Source organism: Andrena cerasifolii, chromosome 1 (genome assembly GCF_050908995.1).
Source record: "Andrena cerasifolii isolate SP2316 chromosome 1, iyAndCera1_principal, whole genome shotgun sequence".
Taxonomy (NCBI): domain Eukaryota; kingdom Metazoa; phylum Arthropoda; class Insecta; order Hymenoptera; family Andrenidae; genus Andrena; species Andrena cerasifolii.
The window spans coordinates 10,950,474-10,972,925 of NC_135118.1; the positions used below are offsets into that span (position 1 = coordinate 10,950,474).

At 39.0% G+C, this 22,452-nt stretch overlaps 1 protein-coding gene across 17 annotated transcripts in view; it reads left to right on the plus strand.

Moving 5' to 3' along the window:
• LOC143375392 (CUGBP Elav-like family member 1-A) overlaps positions 1 to 22,452 on the plus strand; it is a 628,399-nt gene that overhangs the window by 499,459 nt on the left and 106,488 nt on the right. For all 17 annotated transcript variants that reach the window (XR_013086888.1, XM_076824544.1, XM_076824485.1 and 14 more), the window contains one exon: positions 11,330 to 11,378. Coding sequence is in view for 16 of the 17 variants with exons in the window: in XM_076824544.1 (XP_076680659.1) it covers positions 11,330 to 11,378 (49 nt within the window). In the remaining variant the exon portion in view is untranslated. The remainder of the gene's footprint in view (positions 1 to 11,329; positions 11,379 to 22,452) is intronic.

Here is a 22,452-nt window from a genome sequence, read left to right on the forward strand (position 1 = left end):
TTCTTCCTTTTTTGCCGCGAAGATTATAAAAATTACCGTCTTCCAACGCCGTGGTGGTGGGGGGGTTGGGGGTGGAACAAGGTCGGGATTAAAAGTCACGAGACAACTGCGAGGCAGGACGCGCGGCTTTCGTAGCTACCAGCGAAAGCGGAATTGCTACTTTAGCAGTCCGGATGCGAGCCAGCTAAGGAGGATAAAGAAGACCCCCGGCCTCGTGTTGGAAACGAGCGGAAAACGAGAATACGTAAGCAGCGGTGTAACTTTAAATCGAGTTCCTCGACCTCCGTTCTCTCCTCCTAGAGATGATCGCGGGTTGGGGAAGCGATGCCGCGGCGATCCACCCGGTTTCCGGTCAACCTTGCGCGGCAATTCCTACCTTTCAGCCGCATCCATGGAAATTTAGAGCGGCCGAAACGAAATTAGATGGACGGGAATGAATTCCGAGGCAGCGGCCGCGCTGCTAAACTTAAATTAAACGAGATTAAGGATTACGGGAGCCGAGGAGGTTGCCTGGCTCCGCGAAGAAAACCGAGACCTGTTGATCACATCTGGCAAATTAGTTTGCGTTGGCGAGTTTTCCAAAATACCGCAGAATTTCCATATTTCACATCGTAGAATTCTATTCGGCGGTGCTATGCTCCCGTGGCTCGAAAAAGCTACTTGCGGAGCCGGAGTCAGGTTGTTAGTGTCGCTGACGTCTGCTCATCACCTATCGCAGTATTGCCAGGCGTTCCTCAAGGCTCACACCTTGGTCCTCTACTGTTTAACCTTTTTATTAATGATCTGTCATGTACTTTCGAACACAGCCAATTTTTATTATACGCAGATGATTTGAGGATCTTTTAAAGAATAGCTATATATAGATCTTTAAAGAATATATATATATATATATATATATATATATTAAATAAATAAATAAATTATTTTTACGGATGCAGACAAAAATTGATAAGCAGTTTCTTGGGAGTCTCACATTTTCTGTAGGAACGAAGTATTTTTTTTGGAAGTTGGGAACGGTGTAAATAGCGATATGCTGTAATGTTAAAATTACAGAAAATATTGATGGCAGTGGTAATATACAGAGAGATATACATCTCAATACAAATATAGACAAATCCGTAAAGTTTTTATTGATTTAAGACAGTTTCACAATTTAAAGGGCAAAGTATAGTAATGAATTATTCATTATAAAATCTTCCACTCATTTTCTATGAATTCTAAACTGTTCATTGTGATTGGAAGCACAGAAATTTGAGTGAACATGTTATCTTTAAGCAAATCGATATACCGCAGTCTGATTTCCAGGGGACCAGTGTGTACAAAATCATGGAATCGCGCGCAATATAAAGGTACGATGCAGAAACCACTAAACCCAAGCGCGTTGGGCCGCGCTTAGCATAGATATGAATTTCATACTGGCTCGCGCCACGATACGAGAAATTCCTCCGCGTCTGGAAGATCGAGAAGATTCGCAAATAGAATATCTTGAACTTCCGTCCCTGAATATTGTACGCTCTTAAGCGAGATATCCACCCTCCCACCTCCACCCGTCTTCGAACGTCTTTCAGTCAAAGGGTTACTTTGCCGCAGAATGGGAAACAAAAAAAAAATTTGATGGTGAACTTTTTTAAAATTGCACGTGGAGTGAGGATTTCATTCTTTCATGCGCCGTAACAACGAAATTTCTTAGCTGTCTAACCTCCAGAATGTGATAATGTTTAACGCAATTGAGGGAAGTGGTCGTATTAAATTAATTCCTGAGACAGGCGTGTCCATTTTTAAAAGATTTTATTCAGCTTCGATCCTCTGATTGTTTGTTTGTTTGTATGTTTGTTAGTATGTTTGTTTGTATGTTTGTTTGTATGTTTGTTAGTATGTTTGTTTGTATGTTTGTTTGTATGTTTGTTTGTATGTTTGTTTGTATGTATGTTTGTATGTTTGTTTGTATGTTTGTTTGTATGTTTGTTTGTATGTTTGTTTGTATGTTTGCATGTTTGTTTGTATGTTTGTATGTTTGTATGTTTGTTTGTATGTTTGTTTGTTTGTATGTTTGTATGTTTGTATGTTTGGTTGTATGTTTGTTTCTATGTTTGTTTGTATGTTTGTTTGTATGTTTGTTTCTATGTTTGTTTCTATGTTTGTTTGTATGTTTGTTTGTATGTTTGTTTGTATGTTTGTTTGTGCGTTTGTTTGTATGTTTGTTTGTATGTTTGTTTCTATGTTTCCGGATTTGCGAAGTGTTCCATTGCAGAAAAAATTTGGGAAAACCTGCCGTAGTAAATAGGGGCTAATGACCTGTTAACTAATGATATTTGTGGCTGAACCGCCATTTTCACATTTTCGACTTAATCTGCAGAATAAGAAAACGCCAATCTGCAAAACTTTTTCGGCGAGTATTCAATCGTTCCAATCATGGTTAAAATATGTCAAAACTTCAGAGTTAAACACTTTATCTACTCATCTGCATGTTCCTTCTATGGTTCCGTTTCAGATTTGCGATAATTTCGAAAATATAAAATGTGACATGATATCTTAGATTTCACTGCCATGTTGCTAATTCGGAATACCGAAGGTGAAGGCAATTTGGAATATTCGAAAGCTTAAGGAGGTTCTATACCTCACTTGCGGGGCAGGCGGCGAGAGGGGTAAGCCTATGCTTATACATGGGACATAAACAAACTGGTATTCCAAATTATAGTGCAATGGTTTTAACCAAAATCAACGCGAGAAATACCGAATTCAACGGAATTGCGGCACTAGCTATTTGACATTTTAACAATTGCATTGTCTAAGCGTGACGCTGGGCTGCCGAAGAATTGTGACATAGTCTGCGCTCCAAATAAATTCGTAAGCTGCAATGTATACAGATAACACGACGTCTCTGATTAATTTGCTCTATGATATTAACGCCGAGGATTTTCAGTGCAGTGGATCCAGTCGGTGATTTAGGGGGCGGGCCAAATTCAGGCTATCAGGCAACTATCCAAGCAACATAGTCGACCACGCTATTTATTGCCTCGAAAAAGAGTCTTCATGCGCCTTCGTGTGCAATTTACTTTAAGTGAAACACGAATCTTCGATGGAAGCTTTCTGGCAAATCATGTTCAACTGCGACATTAATTTCTTACGTTTTCGAATACTCCTTAATGATCATCTTACTTTAGAGATTTGAAAAAAAATCGAATTTCTGTCTTTTTGTATATTCTGAAAATATACGTGGCGTGATATAATAATTGGGCCAAGCTTCAACGGCCAAACTGAGGAACAAAGTCAAATCGGACATACATTTATATAAACTGTTTTGTATTATTTTTCAGTGCTGAATCCACTGGTGAAGTTTAACGCACTTGTTATCTTACGCTCTGTATAATATGTAGCACATGTATGTATAATTTATTAGAAATTATACATTTATTTATTCGTAAAATTTAGATCGAGATGGTGAATGAATAAACAGCTCCGCGTGCGCAAATAGTTTCGCAAATAATGCATCTTTTTGGGTTGAACCTATACGGTAGCCAGGGTGAGGAGCAATTAATTGCAACAATGGAGGGGGAAACACCTACAGGAGTAGCGGTGATGGAGTGCGTGAACTGACGCCAGCGCCAAGCCAGCCGAGTGGCCTCAACGCGAAGCCAATGTGACGTCACGGATGTATCGGATGTACAGATTGAAATATTTTAAAATTTAAATTCAGGTTAATTACAAAATGAATAAGGTTATTTCCATTATTATTTTGTGTTTTCTTTTGCATGCCACCAATATTACATATAATTCAATTGATTTCGTTAGAAACAGGGACGTAAAGGACCTTATATTTTTTAATATTACCGCCACAATTCACCGCAGTGACGTGCAAGCATATGACGTCACGTTGGCTTCGGGTTGAGGCCACTCGGCTGGCTTGGCGCTGGCGTCAGTTCGCGCACATCATCGCCACTACTCCTGTAGGTGTTTCCCCACTCCATTGTTGCAATTAATTGCTCCTCACCCTGACGGTAGCGACCATTTTATGAACGCGTTAGAATGAAATTGTAGTCTACCATAAAAAAAAGAATATTATTGAAGCAAACATTTTTCTGGAACACTGAACCCAATAAAAATTTGAAAACACAAAATATAAGAGTTTCTGCACCATCAAAAGAGTCGAAGAATTATCGTAAGACTAAAACTTCTTATTTCAAGCGGTGATATTTCGTCAGTTTTTTGTTTGTTCCTCATGACAATTGGTTCAGTAAAGGAATTTATACTCTTTGTACTTCAACTTTAACTGCTAGCTTCTGTATATTTCTCCAGCAGTGATCGTGGACTTCCTGTATGATCTCGACACCCTGTAGAATATGTAGAATATGTATTTAGATGACCTTCCGCTGTGAATGACTTCTTAAAATGAACAATTACACAGCACTTCGTCGTATACTCATTTTATTGCACAACTTTACTATAGAATTTCAATACTTACAGTCAAAATGATCTAATACATACGTCGGCACGAGTATGTTGTTCTTTCGCAACGTTCTGCCCCTCTCCTAAGTAGTCCTCGTGCTTGCAGTTCGACTGCTCCCTTCGTTTCTTTTAACCCCCTTGCCTTTTTCTCACTGCACATTTTGCAGACCTTCCTTTATCCATCCCCTACTTCCCTACTTCTTTTCCTACGCTCTACTATTCGCCAGTGACACTTGTCTCTCCTTCTCCCACCACAATTTCACTAATTCCTGCAGTGGTAATTCCTAACCCCATCTCCTTGTATGCCCACACAAAGCTGTCTACCCTCAAACGTAACGTGAATTTTTCCTTTCATTTATTCACGTTTAATTTTCGTTTCTCCCGCGCAAATGAATACCCTCCCTAGAACAGTTAATTTTATTTCCACCAGAAGTAATACTGTTTCTGTCTCTAGCACAATTTTCACAACATACCTGCTATGTAGAATGTGCTTCCACCACAAAAGTCGTTTCTCACTCTTCCTCTCCACTTCTCTTCCGCGTTACGTCTGCTCCCAATGAAGAGACCCCCGGGAAGAGATGTCGCAATTACGAGTAACCTATTTTCGAGAATGAATGGCAAATGAGGCCTAGTTAGCATGAGACGCATCGGGCGACACAGCTAGCCGAGAATGATGATCGGCAGCGTTGTACATCATCGAGAGCCTCATTATCAGCTCAACTCGATCTTGCTGGGGCTGTGAATTAACTCACGCCTTCGTATTCAAGCGCTAACGCCAGCGTGCTTCTTTCAACTTCGTATGTAGGATATGATTATTGCAAAAACTGTTACAATCTTGAAGGATGTGTTCCTTTCCTTTGATTATCTCGATAGCTGAGACACATAAGATTGTGTGTATTTATTGCGGGCAGTGAATCACTTTTTGGCGAGAATTTTCAGTCACTTTTCGAGGTCTCTTCCCTGATTGGGCCCCACGGGACTTCAGTGTACGCTATTTAGGTGCGATGGAAGTTAAAATGCTGTCTTAGACAGGCCTAGGGTCTAGGCTAGGTGTGGTATGATGAAAGCGTACCTCAATCACTTGACACCGAAGACAGATTGCGAAGATGACTTTTATCTTGTCGACAGACAGAAATTACTACGTAGGAACTCACTTGGAACTTGGTTATAGTGACACGTTACTTGGTCTAACAAGGGGACCTTCAGGACTTGCAAACTCAGAAATTGTTTATACTTAGTGTACGTGAAGGTCTTCGCTCGGACTTTAATTTCCCAAAGCAGTAAAGTGCGCCCCCCACCCAAATTCGAGAAAATCGACTTTGAAAAATGTCGAGTTCTCTATATGCATTTGATAGAAAGCCGTGGCCAAGGAGCAGCGTGTTTAGTAAGCGCGAGGGTCGCCAGTTCGCGTCCCACTGTTGGTAATAATTTTTTTTTTTTTTTATTCATTTGAACTAGTATTGGACTTATGCTGAGGTTTGAATGGGCTCTTTCTCACGGTCGCATTATAGATAGCGCTTTATTTATGAGTGTTTACGTCAGGGCATTTGTAACGACGCTGATTGCTCGACAGATGTCGCGGCAGGAGTTTAGGTGGATTTGTTTAGGTTTCTCGTGAAGTGCGAGGTGAGATTGCCCGGAACCGCGGTTCCGGGTAGTGCAGCGTTCCTTCGACGAGGTCCTTTCCCACCATCGAATTTTCCCATTGATTAAAGTAACCAAGACGACCAATCGCTTGCATTAATGAATCTCCTTGCAAGAAGAACGCCCGATCGAAGAGCAGATCGAAACAAGCCCAGACCTTGTTCTTGTAAAATATAACATAGTGTGATATCGATAGTTTATCCCACGTGTGTTATTGCTCATCGTAAGAAAAACATTTCTTACAAAAGAGAGCTTTATTCAGCCATCATGATAAAATATCATAAACTGGGTACTTAGGTACTCAAATCTAGATTTCGAGTTATAACAAGCAATCCGGATCGATTCGAATCACGAAAGTATTCGAACGCTCGCTATTAAAACTGCAAACAGCGAAAATATACATGTGAGACTTACGTTCTGAAAGTAACGTTGTGGCTACTATAAGACCCAAGTATCGAGCTTATATATGCCAAATTTGAAATGAATCGGATAATATTTGTAGAAGTTATGAAACATTTATTGCAAAGATGTACCTACTGAAGTGACGTTTCCCTCGCGAAAGAGAAGTGTTCTAGACGGGAATCTGCGGCTTTGCAGTGACCTAAACCATGTTCATGAAATACTGTAGAATGTTAGCGACGAAAATAGGCCAAACATGGTAAACTATCCCACAATCGAATCTCGATCGGCCACAATCGTTTGAGCCGTGTGTACGCTTTGTAGCCTGAGTCACACAATCGGTGTTATTGAAAGCTGATAGAAGTCAATGGTATCTCTTTACATGAATGCCTTATCGTTCTCGCAACAAGCAATATTTATGAGGCAGCATGAAGCTCGTTTAAAAAGATGAACCTCGTGAAAGATGTTTATCACGTGCGAAAATCATTGCACGACATTGTTCAACGTGAGATCATCGCGGTAATGGTGATTCAATGCAATTTTATAGATTTATCTTGACGTTTTAGAACGCATCGTAATTGCTTGAAATAATTAATAGTTGCGTAAGTATAGGTACATATCGATGGCTTACAAGGGGAGGACACCATGTGATAGACACCGATTTTGATCAGCCTTGGCACGTTGGATCTATGTCGAAAATAAGTAAATAGGTGTCCGAGCGTTTTTACCAATGGGCCTTAATAATAGAGATATTTACAAGGAAATTATTAAAAATTTCACAGTGGTCGTGGGGTTTTTCTGGGTAGATATCCCACACTACCCTGGCGCCCACAGGAGACTCCCTTCTGGAGGCGACGGAGTCCCTTTGAAGATGTCTCCACGTTAAAAGAAAAGTTTATAATTTTTTTTTATAAATTACTTTGTTTTATAAATTTTTTTTTTAACTTGAGGAAATCTTCAAAAGACACCCTGACTCCTTCACAGGGGAATCGCCCGGGGTGCCAGGGTAGTGTGGGATTTTTACCCACTAAAACCCCACGGCCACTATGAAATTTTTAATAATTTCCATGTAAATATCTCTATTATTAAGGCCTATTCGCTGAAACGCTCGGACACCTATTTACTTATTTTCGACATAGATCCATCGTGCCAAGGCTCATCAAAATCGGTGCCTACCACATGGTGTCCTCCCTTTGTTCATGCACAAATCACAGCGGCGTATGGGAAAATTTCACATACGTAACAGTTGCATGTAAAACTCAAATTTCACAAAAAGTAGACGTACAATATTTATCCACTAAACCAACGATATATACGTAAGGTGACGCGATATGTAACGTTTGACGCAAAATACTATGAAAATTTATATTTTACTTTGAAGACTTACTAAAAGACTTTAGACGATCTCTTTAATTCTCGAAAAAATTAAAAAAGTTCAGATGCAAAGATTTTGAAGTCAACCTTGCTAATTCCAATTGTATACAAATCAATTCAGTGCTCAGATTTTCAGCTTCGGTTTTAAGTAATTGGCGGGCCGTATGAGGATCATTTTACGATCGAAGATAATAAAAACTTGGTAGAGACTAATTTAAACGAATCAAAGTCAGTAGTGGATTAAGAGAGATGCGGATTTTTTTCTTATTCTAGGACTTCACAATCTTTGGATTTGAACTTTTTTAATTTGTTCGAGAATTAAAGGGAATTTGAGCTTCTTTCATACACGAGTCATGTTTATGGGGGGTGGAGGGATTTCATCACTTTTTTTTACATACAACTAAATCTAACGCAGAAGTACAAATAATACTCTTGTTTGTCCTCGACTTTTACATGTATTTTAGGGGGTAGGACAGAGGAGTGACAGTATAAGATATCTGAAAAAAGATTTTCGTCTGCTGCTTCTGATTTCGAAAGGCGACATCTACTGGCGTCAAGTGGAGAAGTAAAACGAGAATGGCGACATCTACTGGCGTCAAGTACTAGCGCTACGTGACGTCTGACTGTCTCGTAAAAAAAGTATCATTTTGATAACTATTACTTTAGAATAATTCTTTTATCTTTAGGAAAAACAGCTTGAAACATTAAGTAAAACGACAAATGGTTTAAAAAAAAAAATTATTCGCTGGATCATGTTAAAACACCGGAACTATGTCTGAGATAAGACAATAAGGCCAAAATAGCTGCGGGGTCGTACCCATTTTGCTAGCATTCGTGTATAGAGGTCGCTCAGTGTGCCTAAGGGCAGAGGAGGAAGGGGAATTAGCTTCCAGACGCGACCGCGTCTGTTGATTAATATCGACATTATAACTGCATATAAAAATATCAAATCAAACTTTTTCTTAGCCACTACTTTATGTTATTAAATTAATACGGTTTATTCCATCTTTCAATACGTCAAAGGTGCGTAAAAATACGATATCAGTCATGAAATTAGTACCTAGCCTATTTAGACCTAAACACGAATGTTCTTTGTTAGTCGTAGGGAGGAAGTTCGCAACTTCGTGAATAGCAAGATAAATGCTTTTTCCTCTTACGAAATTTCTTTGTAATTGAAATGCCTTATTTTAAACCCCCGAGCGGCAGGGCTGTCGTGGTGTTAACGAAAGAAATCCTGGAAACGCTTTCTCGATGAGCGTAAAAGGGTGTCGCGTTGCCGCATCAATTTACTTTTGTAAAATTCCCAATGTCTGAACGCGAAATTGCCCACGGTGCATGCGCCCCCGCGCGCACGCGCATCGGAAACAAAGGGGATGCACGGCGAAAATTAAATTTCCGTTTGGAACATATACCTATATATGTACGTGCATACATACTACGTATATGTATACATATATACGGTCGGGATCTTCCTTTTTCCACGGTGGCACAATCAAATTGCCACGGACCACCGAAAACAATAATGCGCAGCTGAGATGCAATAATTGAGGATGGCGTCATTGGGAGGACGCGCGTCATCCAGCGTGGAAAGATCGATTTTCATTTGGATTCCTTCGCTTTTGTCATTCGTGATTAATCACGGCACGTAGTAGAATGCACTGGTATGTGCGCGTTAGCTTTATCGCATTGCTGTGATTGCTTCAGACAGAACTTGAGCGCGTAGGCTCTCAGAAGTGATGAAAATTGTTTTCATATCGAAAAGTAGTTTGCGTTTAATGTGTATATTTAAACACGTAATATTCTGTCTTTTATACATAATAATTCAATTTTCTGTTCGACTACTGATGTCCATGCCTTTGAACATTGATTCTACAGGCCAAAATAAGACGAAAATATACCATTTTTTAATATCGCGCCCTGTATTCGAGAAAGTTGACTTCGAATTTTAGCTAAACACGCGTGCACTGGAGTAGGGGAGACAGACCAGTTCTTCACTGTTTAATTTTCAATAAATTATGTGCGCGAGATATCATTAGAATGGTTATTATATTTTGTAAGATATACATTTGGCTGTCCGATTAAATGATTACAGTTGACTTGAGGGATTATACCTAGTCAGGCGGCCGAAAAGAGGCGAATATAGCGACAATCATACTGATTACAAGTCTTTACAGTGTTCTTGTTTCAGATACATGGTTCTACCAAAATCGACCGCACAATCGAGGCGTCCTTTCTTTATTATGAATATTACACCCACCTATTTTGGCAAAAACAAGCAATACAAAAATTATGATTTTTATTGCATTCTCCAAACACGTATTAAGACGAATGTCCGAATTTCTACTCATTCAAGAGGTTACTCGTCATAAAGAAGGTGTAAAAAAAATTTTTGCGATGAAAATTTGCAGAGCAATTGATTAATTCTTTAATAATAAATCAACCAATTCAAAAGCTATTTGAGAAAGATATTTCAAGATGTTTAACTATTAGTAATTTATAATTAAATATAATGCTCTAAATGTCCGTATTTCTACTCACGAAAAATAGCGATGTACGTATTTCTACCAATTTCTGCTCACAGTTTGGAGACGAAAGTTGCAATTAAACCAGAAGTACTGAACATGTAGGTACTACAAGGTTACGTACAAATTCTGGTAACCTTCTGTTCAAAGCTGCATTATAAAAGACTCAATTTTCTAACGCCTGGCGAAAGTATCTTGAAACTCGAACGGAACGCAAAAGAATAAGACTTCTCCCGAATAAAACTAGGCAAACGTAAACGAGCAGGGGCTAAAGGAAAATAGAGTCAGTTTCTTGCATATTTCAAGAAGCCCAAACGGCGCTGCGAACGAATTTTACGTTTTCGTTCTGGAACGACACTAACGTCACTCTTCCAAGGCACTTTTTAATAATAAAACATTCTTTCCTGCGCTAACAAGGGAAGATCCCGAACCCGGAAATTAAAAAAATTCTGAAACTTCGTGAATATGTAGGGAATTTCCCCCTGATTACAACGGAATCTTTGTTTGCTGCCCAAATTCACTCTAAGGGGGTGAAATTAACCCCTGAAAAATCGGCTATTTTCCGATTTTGTGTTATAACTCGCGAACTGCAAAATATTTTTTCTTTACCAAATGATAAATTTAATTAAAAGAAGTAACTTTTGTCTTGAATCTTTTTTTCTATCTCTTACATTTCGCGAGTTATAACAGAAACTCGGAAAACAGCCGAATTTTCAGGGATTAATTTCACCCCCTTCGAGTGAATTTGGGCAGCAAACAAGAATTGCGTTGCAATCAGGAGGAAATCCCCTACATATTCACAAAGTTTCAGAATTTTTTGAATTTTCGGCTTCGGGATCTTCCCTTGTGAGTTAACAGCTTCAAAGTTCAAACCCTTATATCGCGAAATTAGTGCAAGTATATAGATAAATAATACAACACTTTTACATCTGTTTCTGTTTCAGATGCGACATCCGATTCAAATGAAGCCAGCGGACAGCGAGAACAGAAACGGTGAGTAGAAACTTGTGAGTTTATTTCCACTACTCTATTCTTTATGCCTTCTTTTGTAGTTCCGTTGCACGTATACCTGAATCTCTCCTTTTCGCCCGTAAACGGATGAAATAGCATAAACCAAGTCGAATCGTATTAAGTTTCGCGCGAAATTAGGCGATGAAAAATGGAATTGCCGCGCGATTGACAGAGGATTTACTTCTGCGACGGTGGGGAGAACTGAAACTCTCAATCTCGTCCGGGTTTCATCTCGGTTTCCCGTTGTCTGTGCGCCACAGCGACGGAGGCCGCTGATGCAATTCAAAGCTTGCTCATTAGGCGCTAAGTAATTGGCTAAATTAAGGGGTTGTCAAGATTGTGTAGTCAAAGAACTCATAATCGAGTCGCGTAGCTAGGACTGAGCGTCGAGGGTTAGGGGGGTGGTGGTCTTGAGAGCAGGGAAGACGAGCGAAACCCCCAGAACAGCACAAGAACTATCGATATTTGCAATTTGGATCTTCTACCGACTTGAGTTCCTCTATTTCCTAATAAATTATTATTTCAACCACTGTTCTTTTAACTGGCAGAAGTTAGGTGCAGAAAGCTACCTGTTTCTACGGTATTGGAGTTACTAAAATAAGCAAACTTCTCCCGAAGCACTTGCAATAAAATGCGTGTAACGGAAATCCATATAGCAGTTTGGAAAGGGGTGCACGGACCGCGAATAAAGCCAACAACGAAAAACGAATGCTAATGAAATATTAACGACACCCGTCACGTGCTAACGGCACAGCTGGATCAGCGGTGAGCCCGTTTTCTCGCCTCCCTCGCTTTTTCCGCAACTGTTCAAAAATCGCTGGGCGATAGCAGATACACGTGGCGCAGATTCTCATGAAATAACGCGCACACGCGTTTCTTTAAAGGCATTGCATAGTCGTCTCCTGTACGCATATGCACGCTATGTGCACACCTTCGACCAGGAAGACGCTGGCAAGGCTGAAACCGAATGTTTTATATAGTGCAAATTCACGGTACTACGTATCGTCTACTACGCCAACGCATCTGCAATTTAATCCCTCGTTCAACAATACAACCGCTTGGTGGGTGGAGGAATCTTATTACTTGAAAAGTCTCACGAGGGGTAGTTATAATTCTGAACTCAGGATTTGGGACGCGAGAATGCTAATCGTTTGTTGTTTTTTTTTCTCCAGCTTTTTAAATATTTTTCAAGCAAAAGAAAGCAATTTTCCGTATAAACGCGAAGTACACATACCTAGCTAGAAACCGCAAAGTATTCAAATGAGATCCCCGTTTAAACTTTTAAAGGGGAATAACGCGGACTACATTTGGGAGATCCCGCTCTCGCGCGAAAGCTCGCGGATTCGAAAGCATGGAATTCGGTGGACATTTATAAGGATTTTCGTAACGATATCTGATATCCAGCAAACTCGCGTTCGTTCTCCTATAACTACTTCGGTTAATGACGCGTATACCCTAGCCAGATGCTTTTAACGCTCTTCTTCGGGCAGGAAGCACGTCGATCAAGAGCCTTCGCGTCATTTCATTCCCATCCTCCCTTCAACAAAAAAGAAAAAAAGGAAAGAAGGAAAAAGAAAGAGCGAAAAGTCACGAAGAAGAGAGTGAAAGCTTTATTTATACCCGTGACATTCTGTTTATTTTGGCTGACACACAACGGACCACCTCCCTTGTAAGTAACGACATGGTAGGTCACGTGTTACGCTTCGTCCACGTTCCATCCATTCTTATGATCGTTCCTTGCAGTTACGTCATCTCGGCGACCTCCAGCCTCGATAGACTCGAATTATCGATCAACCGGCTTCCAGGCGCGGGCATTGTTATAGCCAGCCTGAATATAGACGCGGCTGTACCTACCCAGAGAAAATAAATCATGAGCTAATTTAGTTAGGGAAACGACGAATCGACATTCGCTTACGTCTTTTTCTGACACCGTAAATGTTCCTTCCAGCTGAAAGTCGACTTTAGAGACACTTCATTATTGAAGCTTGCGACATTTGCATAAAGGGATGTTTTGGTTTGCCTGGGTATGTACTTTTATATGGGACAGCCTACTTTCGTCTATTGTTTTCAGGAAATCTCCAGCTTTGTATCTCGTTTTGTAGGAGAGAGTTTTTAGTTCCTGGACATTTATTATTTATTAGCGAGTCTATTTACTTTGGAAGGAAACGCTGGTAGAAAGTAATTACATGCGTTCAAACGAACCTGAGAAATTAAAAATGTGAATGCTGTATAATATTATTTTAAGTTTTGCTTTTGTAGTGTTCAATAGCTATGTGATGTAATTATTATTCACCATATGTAATGTCATTATTAATCACGGTACACGTAATTGTTAACTAAACAGTTTAATGGCGGATGGTGTTGTATACCAACGCCATTTAAATTTATTTTTCTCTAGTTTTAGTCATCTGTTTTCTTCTACAGATAGCAATAGCACATATTGTAAGAAGATCCTAAAATTGAGGGTATTAACTCACTTTCTAAATTATTCGTTATATTTTTATTTATTCCGATGTTAAAAATCAGTAGAGTCGAGAAGGCCTTTCTCAAGTCCCGGTTTGTAATCGACTGCCTTTCCGTCCCGTGGAAAGTCCCCTCTTGTCCTTTTTGGGAAAACTCCTAAGGACCCCGATGCCAATTTATGATGTTTATGGCGTCGCACTGGTCGGGCCCATCGTCGCTCTACGCGTCGCGCTGGCCGCATCTGCGTAAGCTTAACCTTGCAGCCCCTTTTACAAGGTGGTGCTTCGATATTGTTAACAATATACTAAATTCCTTTTTCTGTGATTTCATCCGTCCCTTATTAGTCATCCTTGTACCTTGATCTCTATGCCTCGTCCCTTTCAACCCCCACTTTCTGAACCACCGAAACCACCTGTATATCAACGCAATATCTCTTTCAAAACACTCTTGTTCCGAACAGTCTCGACATCATAGTCTAGCTCTAAAATCTATTTAGCTGTATTTCGTCTAAATTTCCGTAAATTGTATTCTTATATTATTATATAAAGTAAATGGAAATATTATAATTACGGAATATAACATGAAGCGTAGAGCTACTACGTCAGAGCATTTTATATCTAGCGAAGTAAACAAGATTATATACATTGCTTTACACGAGGTTGTTATCTTGCCTGTCGATTCAAGAATGACCCCTTTCTTCTGTTCGATAAGTTCGCTCAATGACCTGAGTTCGACCCTTAAAGTTTTTAGGCCAATCAGTTGTTCAGACAACGTCCCCAGCAGAAAGTATTCAGTAGGAAGTCTCAGCTCCTTGCTATGTTTGCGTAGCGTAAAGTTTTTTTTTTTAACATTTTAAGGTTATCTGATGAGGATAATTGTCACAGTCGCTTTTATCTCCAAAGTATTGAAATCGTTTAAGGGGGTATACCGGTTTGAATCCTCGGAAAATGTGTACATTTTGTGGATTTTTTTACAAGTCAACGGCTTGATGAAGATTTCCCGTTTTTTTACTATCTTTACATAGTATTATGAACTACTTAAAAAAAAAGTTTCAGTTAAAAAAGTATTGTTTTTCGGAAGTTATGGATACATATCCGAAAGTCTCTCGATTTTAGACGGCTAAACGGTGGGCCTGAAAACAGCTGTATGTCGTGTCTGAAATCAAAAACAATAAAATCTTCTTATAAAGTATGTCAATAGCTATCGTCCAACGGGGCCGATTTTGAAAATTTTGAAAAATAAAGAAATGGTGAGAGGTCAAAGGTAAAGTTACATTTTTCTAAAAGAAAAAGCCACCTTTTTTCTTTATAAAAAATAAACGAGGAATGGGAATAAAAAAAACCCTCGTTGGACGATGTGGATTCTTATTACGATCCTGCATGCAAAATTGGAAGTGAATTGGTTGAACGTAGCGCGAGTTTTTAGGCCCACCGTTTAGCCGTCTAAAATCGACAGACTTTCCGATGTGTATGCATAACTTCCGAAAAACAATAGTTTCTTAACTGAAACTTTTTTTTTAGTAGTTCATATTACTATGTAAAGATAGTAAAAAAACGGGAAATCTTCATCAAGCCGTTGACTTGTAAAAAAGTCCACAAAATGTACACAGTTTCCGAGGGTTCAAACGGGTATACCCCCTTAATGTATTTGTTTATTGTGATTAAGCCAGACTCATCCAGGTTTTTGTAAAATTAATATTAGAGTGCATTGCTACTGTGGATTCATAGCAAAATCGAATCGAAATCGCATTTAATAAATTGAATTTAATTTCGTGCAATCTTTCCGATTCTCCGATGGTTTTTGCAACTCTGAGACTACAATTGCGTCACCATATATTTAGTAAGACAGTATTTCTTAATCCTTAAAAGAAATCCCATTTAAGATACACAACGAATATGAAGGTGAAAAGTATATAACCAAATTGTTTTAGAATTTAGTTGCGAATCAATACTTAAATCAATATTTAAATCTGTCGCTATCGCGTAAGTTACCCAGCCTTGTGGTTATTAAATTCAGAATTTACCTATATTCGACAGCTTCTTAATAAATGCACAAGTTTCTTACCGAAGAGGAACGTGCCTCGTGTACCTACTCAGACAAATGACAAGCACTACCATAAATTGCAATCTGACTCGTCTCGTTAGGTAATCATAATTACGTCATCCCTATGCAACGTCAAGGATTGCATTACTCATAATTCTCGGAGTTTAAATGTCATAGAAATGATCCTAATATACAGCTTATCTTGGGACACGTCACGAAAGTGTGACTTCGAATCGATAAGGAAATCGATGAAGTGTGTAGAGTAAAGGACCCAAGTACTGTCACCCTAAGCTGTTTTACTTAAAATAACGAATAAACCTTGTAAAATGATACATAAAAAAAATTAAGCATACAATTGAAACTGTTATTTATACAGAAAACAGCACTTAGTTTTTTCATCGTTAATTTGGAGAAGACGATCAAAAATTTTAAGCGGATGTTAGGAGGGTGAAAACGACGACTTCCTTACTAGCGAAAGAGAAAAGAAGACGTTAAAGAAAATGCTGTTATTGTAATATTTAAGCTTTTTTTACAAAATATAATGGTTTAGATAATACAAGCATCACAGAAAGTAATAACGATCGGAATTCAGCAATTCATTGAGTCTTTTTATTTAATAATTGGGTAACAGTGATTGGTACAAGCGTTTCAGGCATTTAAAATAAGATAAACAGTATTTGGTTAGGTGGCAGTAATGGGGAAGGTGACTGCAACTTTTTTCCACTCGTGACGCCACCAGCACACGTGTAAAACATTATGTAACTACCAACTTCGTACATTCCGCAAATGAAAAATTCGCGCGCAAATCATTCGCACATGCGCACTCATGCAAACCCACAGTACATGCGCTCGTGGCGCCCTCTGCGCCGAGCTTGCGTCATCTTGATCCCCATTGAAGTGTCAGGGCGGTATTCTCAGTCGCTACTTATTCTTAAGCAAATGCTTAAGCATGCGGCATCCTTTACTAGCAACTAGGTTAGTAGAGGATGCCGCATGCTTAAGCATTTGCTTAAGAATAAGTAGCGACTGAGAATACCGCCCTCAGTATTAGGTTAGCTGGCAGTAATCGGGGTGTCAGTAATAGATCCCGAAATATATTTTTCAAATTGATGAATTTATACATAAAAATCGAAGTTTCAAGATCCACCAAATTTGGTTTATCAAGTAAACATATTAAACAATAATAAATAACAAAAACAACATACACTTTTAGTCTACAAGTACAAAACTACAAGATAATATCAGAGTCAACGCTTGAAGTGTCAGCAATTTGGTCCTTTACCCTATGTGGAAGAAGAAATGGATGATTCTACGTGGCAAAAATAAGACAAAACTCAAGAGTAACAAAATTGCGTTAGGGGCTTACTGTTTCAGTTATTAATCTTCGAACATTCGAGTCGGAAACGCTTGAAACACGGCAGTTCAACGATCAACGGGCTTACGTTAAGCCGGATCCAGACCTGAATGCGTATGCGCTGAGCAGGCTGAGCGCGCACGAATGACGCATGCGGAGGGGTCGAAAGTGGCATGTGCCTTTCTTCGCCAACTTCTGTGCTTAGCTCAGACCAATCCGCAATTGTAAACATGCCATCGAAGGAACTCTCCCTCGTGGAGAGATACAGGAAGAAAAGTAGTAGTCTGCTGACTACGCGTGATTCCGCTTGCGTCTCTCTTTTCTTCAAATTAAACACAAATCCCTTGTCTCTCGAGTATAAACACGCGCTCGAATTTCAATACCAAAGCACGCGTTGACGCATTTCCGTGCGAGAAAAGGTGGGCCTCAGGCAGGAGGTATTGCTGTGAACAGGGCCTCTTCAAGAGAGTGGCTGTTTGGGACGGATGCAGGGCAGATTGATTAGATTAGGGCCAATCGGACTTCAAGCCCACCTTCTCTCGCTAACCCATGCAGTGTCGCCATCTAGGAAAAATACCTACTTTCTATGAAAAAGTGTAAAATCCATGGAAAATATCTAAAGTGCTCTCTTACACGCTCTTGCTAGATATATACCCCGAGACTTCGTAACATATATTGTATATCTGGACATTGTCACCCATTTCGACTGTTAAACACTTTCCGCGCGACTTTCCCTTCCACCATGTCTGGACATCGTCACCCAATTGAGCCGTTGGTCCTTTTCACGCGTACGTGCTCAAACAATCCGCTGTAAACAAACTGATTAGGCCGTGGGCCTCAAGGCCCTTCTCCAACCGAAATCACTTGAAACCTAGGAAGTAAACTCTCTCCAGTAACGCCACTCCTACTCTCGCAATAACCGATCCCAGTGTAAAAATCCTATCTCCTCAGCTTCGCAATAGCAACCAATAGTAGGTATTTCCCCGTTAGTCTACCTACTTTCCGAAACTCGTGAACGAGAAAGCTCTGGTACTTTGTACGGGCAAGTCGTCTACAATATGCTGCGAAATAAAGACGAGTTTTGTTTTATACAAGTTGTCGAATTTGTTCCTCCCCGGGTTCACGACACTGTTAAAGATAAGCAAAAATTGGAGCGTTCTCCAAGAGAAATGATTTGAGAGTTCAAACAGGAACAACACACTAATAAAGATAGAAATCACGGAAGAAAGTAAATCGGGGAAACATCGACTGTGTTCGAAAACTTTTTCCCTTGACTTCCTTTAGCTGGATGCGTGCCTATCGATTTCTCTGGGGCATAATTCCTGTCGTTCATCGAGCCCTAATGCTATGATTGTAGGTTCTCGAAATACCACTGTTGGCCATCGACGTACAAATCGCAGTGAAATAAATAATAGGAATATCGATTCTCGTGCGGGCATAATCGGAACGCGGACAAGTACAATCACGAAACGTTTCTACTCGCTGCTTTCTCATCAGGAAATGTTAAAGAGAAACATCCCGGCCGTGGTCGGACTCGCACAGATAATGTTTATCTTATCGAGCGAAGCCCGAATACTTTGAGCAAGTAACTCGTATATACGTAGACCACATGTCCGTCAGGAACAGGCACCGGCTTATACATATTGCAATTAGGCACTCTGATCACTAAGCGGTGTGCGTTTCAAACCTGCCGCGATAAGTTTCGTCTTGATCGTCGAAGCGAAAGAGAAACGGTCTCTAAATAGAGCACGTGGAAATTTAGACTTGCAGTGGCAAGCAAATAGCACGTGCTGTTAATTTAAGGGGTTATACCTAGTCAGGCGGCCGAAAACAGGCGAATATTTATGAATTTTTTTTGAAGAAGCGGAAGCGTATATTTTTACAAAACTTTTTGCGCTTAAAAGAGCAACATTTAAAGAACATTTGGTAATTTTTTCGTAGAAAAATATTTAAGATTATAATAAATTCACAATTGACTTTTTAAAAATTTGGTTTTGCGACGAGCACTGCCATTCGGAATCGGATTATCTAAAATAAGAAAAAAAAACAAAAAAGATTTCGTTAGTATATTAATGTATCGCCAGGTTGGCCGAGAGAACTTTCCGAAATATTAATTTAAAACAAAATGGCAGCTATTTAAAGTTGAAATGCTGATTTTTTTAGCGTGATTTTTGCACAAAAAAATCAGGATTTCAACTTTAAATAGCTGCCATTTTGTTTTAAATTAATATTTCGGAAAGTTCTCTCGGCCAACCTGACGATACATTAATATACTAACGAAATCTTTTTTGTTTTTTTTTATTTTAGATAATCCAATTCCGAATGACAAATATTCGCCTCTTTTCGGCCACCTGACTAGGTATAACCCCTTGATACGAGATAGGTACTGCAAAAATTAGGTACATCCTGTAAGTCGAGAAATTTAAATGACAAAACTTGCCAAATACATTTTGAAGAATCTTTGCTTCCAAGAATTTTTAAAATAATGCAGATGGCAAAAATTATAGATAGATATAGCTTCAGCCATATTGGATTAAGAATCTTGAATTAAAGTGCCGCAGAATTGATGCGTTTCGATAATTCTGATGAATTTTGAAACTGTTCTTTGAACGAATTGTTTAAAAACACCAACGTACGTATGAAAAGTAACAGAAAGATATAAACCCACTCGCATCAGTTTGCAATAATTCTTCTTGCCATGCGTTCTATTTTCCTGTTGTATTCTGGTAAAAAAAATTGATTTCGAATCACAACGAAACCAATATTATTTGTTAATACATCACTAAATATCGTTTATTGTGGTAAATTCGTCGTACCGTTACAAGGTTAGAACCTGTTTTTTATTAACTTTGTAGGGTGCTCTGTATGGTAAAAAAGAAATGATATTATAGAAAAATAAATAAAAGGTGAATGTAAATTGCTTCCCCGAATAACTATTGTGCAGTATTATTCTTCGTCAGCGGTAAAAGAAACCTCAATCAATACACACATTTTATAAACCATAAAATGTAAAAAAAAAATTTCCAATTAAAACGGATGCGAATTTTCCACTGGAAATTCTTCTCTGTGAAGTATCCCTCCAAGAACCCCCAACCCCATCAATGAAACATGACTTGGCAAACATTCCGGTTAAAGTGAACATGCACTGACTCGAGGCAATTCCCCGAATCCCCGCCCTTTTGAAACGATTCCATCTCTTTTGAAGCCACTCCCCCATCCGACGACAAAATAGAGAATCCTTTTAAAGAAGCTGCAGAAACTGTGAAACATGAATTAGCTACGAAATAACACTGCCACGATGTAGGTACTAATGACAAATTATTTCTAAGTCTTTCTGAAGGGGTTTTCTTTCCAAGGTATAGATTATAAAGTTCAACCTGAGAATGGCTACAAAATTATTTGCCACGTGAGAAGATCACGTGGATTTAGATCTGAATTGCACAAAGTTTGTTGCAATAAAATAAATGCTTAATGTAGAACAGAAGATCGAAAATTTCCGTCGTAAGCAATAGAAGAAAAAATTAATCTCCTCCAAATTTATCCCCACCACCGTTTTTCCGAAAAATCTTTCTCGCCATATTGTAGGACATCAAAGACCACAAGATTTTGAATTAAACTTTTCTTCGATATCTTTTACGGTTTCTCAGATTCACGATACGCAATATCAAAACTCAATTTCTTTGACAGAGTGTTTTCACCCCTAAGACCGGTTCATTCCGAAATAAAAAATGATTAAGTTATTATTATCACACGCACTACACTTCGGCAAAATTTTAAATTTCTTTGAATTTCGAATTGCCGAACATCCCAGTCATTTAGTTACTCAGGTCCATGGTCATCCTCTCCCCATCAAAGAGGGTTAGGTATTTAAAACTTACAAGGATCATTACAGAATTGATAATCGGCGATTTTAATGAAATTCAGCACGGAGGTAGAGTGTTGAGAAATATTCGATACGTATTTTTTTATATCAGCTGGTAATGCTGGTATTCATATTTACAGGGTGAAATTAACCCTCACAGTTGGAGATGAAAAACATATTTTGTCAAATATTTCGAAAACTATTAAAGACTGACAAAGAGAGAAAGTATAAAAAGTATTCACCTTTTAATGCCCAACAACATGATCCAATAATGAATTTTGGCACATCATAAGTGGCGCCACAATTGCAAAAAATCACTTTTTCATAAATAGATTTTATAAATCATGTTCCTGTTGCTTGATAGCTGGTCAAATTAGGTTATGATTAATGAGAATTAATTACGTATTTTAATAAGAAATAAAGAAAATACATTTTTCACCCCCACATTTGGGGGCTGTTTTCACCCCCAAAACATGAATATCAGCGGATATAAAAAGATACGTGTCGAATATTTTTCAATACTCTACCTCTGTGCCAACATTTATCAAAATCGGCGCTTTCCAATTGAGCTGTTGAACATTTTTCTCCAGCAATTTTTTCTGCCTTCGCTGGGAAACAACTCCTCCAACCCATCCAGGATCGCAGCTGCATAATCACAACCAAGTTTCTGAAACAGCACGTACGCTCCATCCGCCGTAGATCTGTCGTTAACGAGACTTTATATTCGGGTTTCCGGCTGAATATGCATCGAGCAAGCACGGATTGTGGAAAAGTGGATCGCAAGGATCAGCGGGTAAATAGAACTAACTTTCGCAAGCTCCCCGGTTATCCCAAATTGTTCCGCCGCGAAGAAATCGGCATTACTATCAACTGAAAGTTTACCCACAGTAATGTAAAACTTGCAAATTAACTTTATCCATGGATATTATTTAATTACACCCATTAAGCGAGAGCAATTTTAAGTTTTGTCCATTTCGCGAGATATCCGATCGTCTGACTGACTGGAAATCGTACTTCCCCTTAAAATTGTTCTTCCAATTCTCTTATGATTTAAGAAGATGAAGCCATTCAGGTAGGATCTAACTGGTTCTAGACTATACCTTATATTGAGCAAGCAGCAACGTTCTTGAATATTTCCCTTCTCTTCGTCGTTATCCTTACATTTTCACTAAAAGTTGATTCTGAATTTATATGTTTTCCTGTAACCGGTGGTTCAAGTAGAAGGGTGGTGATTCTAGGTACAGTAAATCCTCGTTACTAGCTACTGTTCCTGATTTCTCGATATTGTCTTACTGTGTAATAATATAACGTATTTCAATGCGGTGCCAAGCACG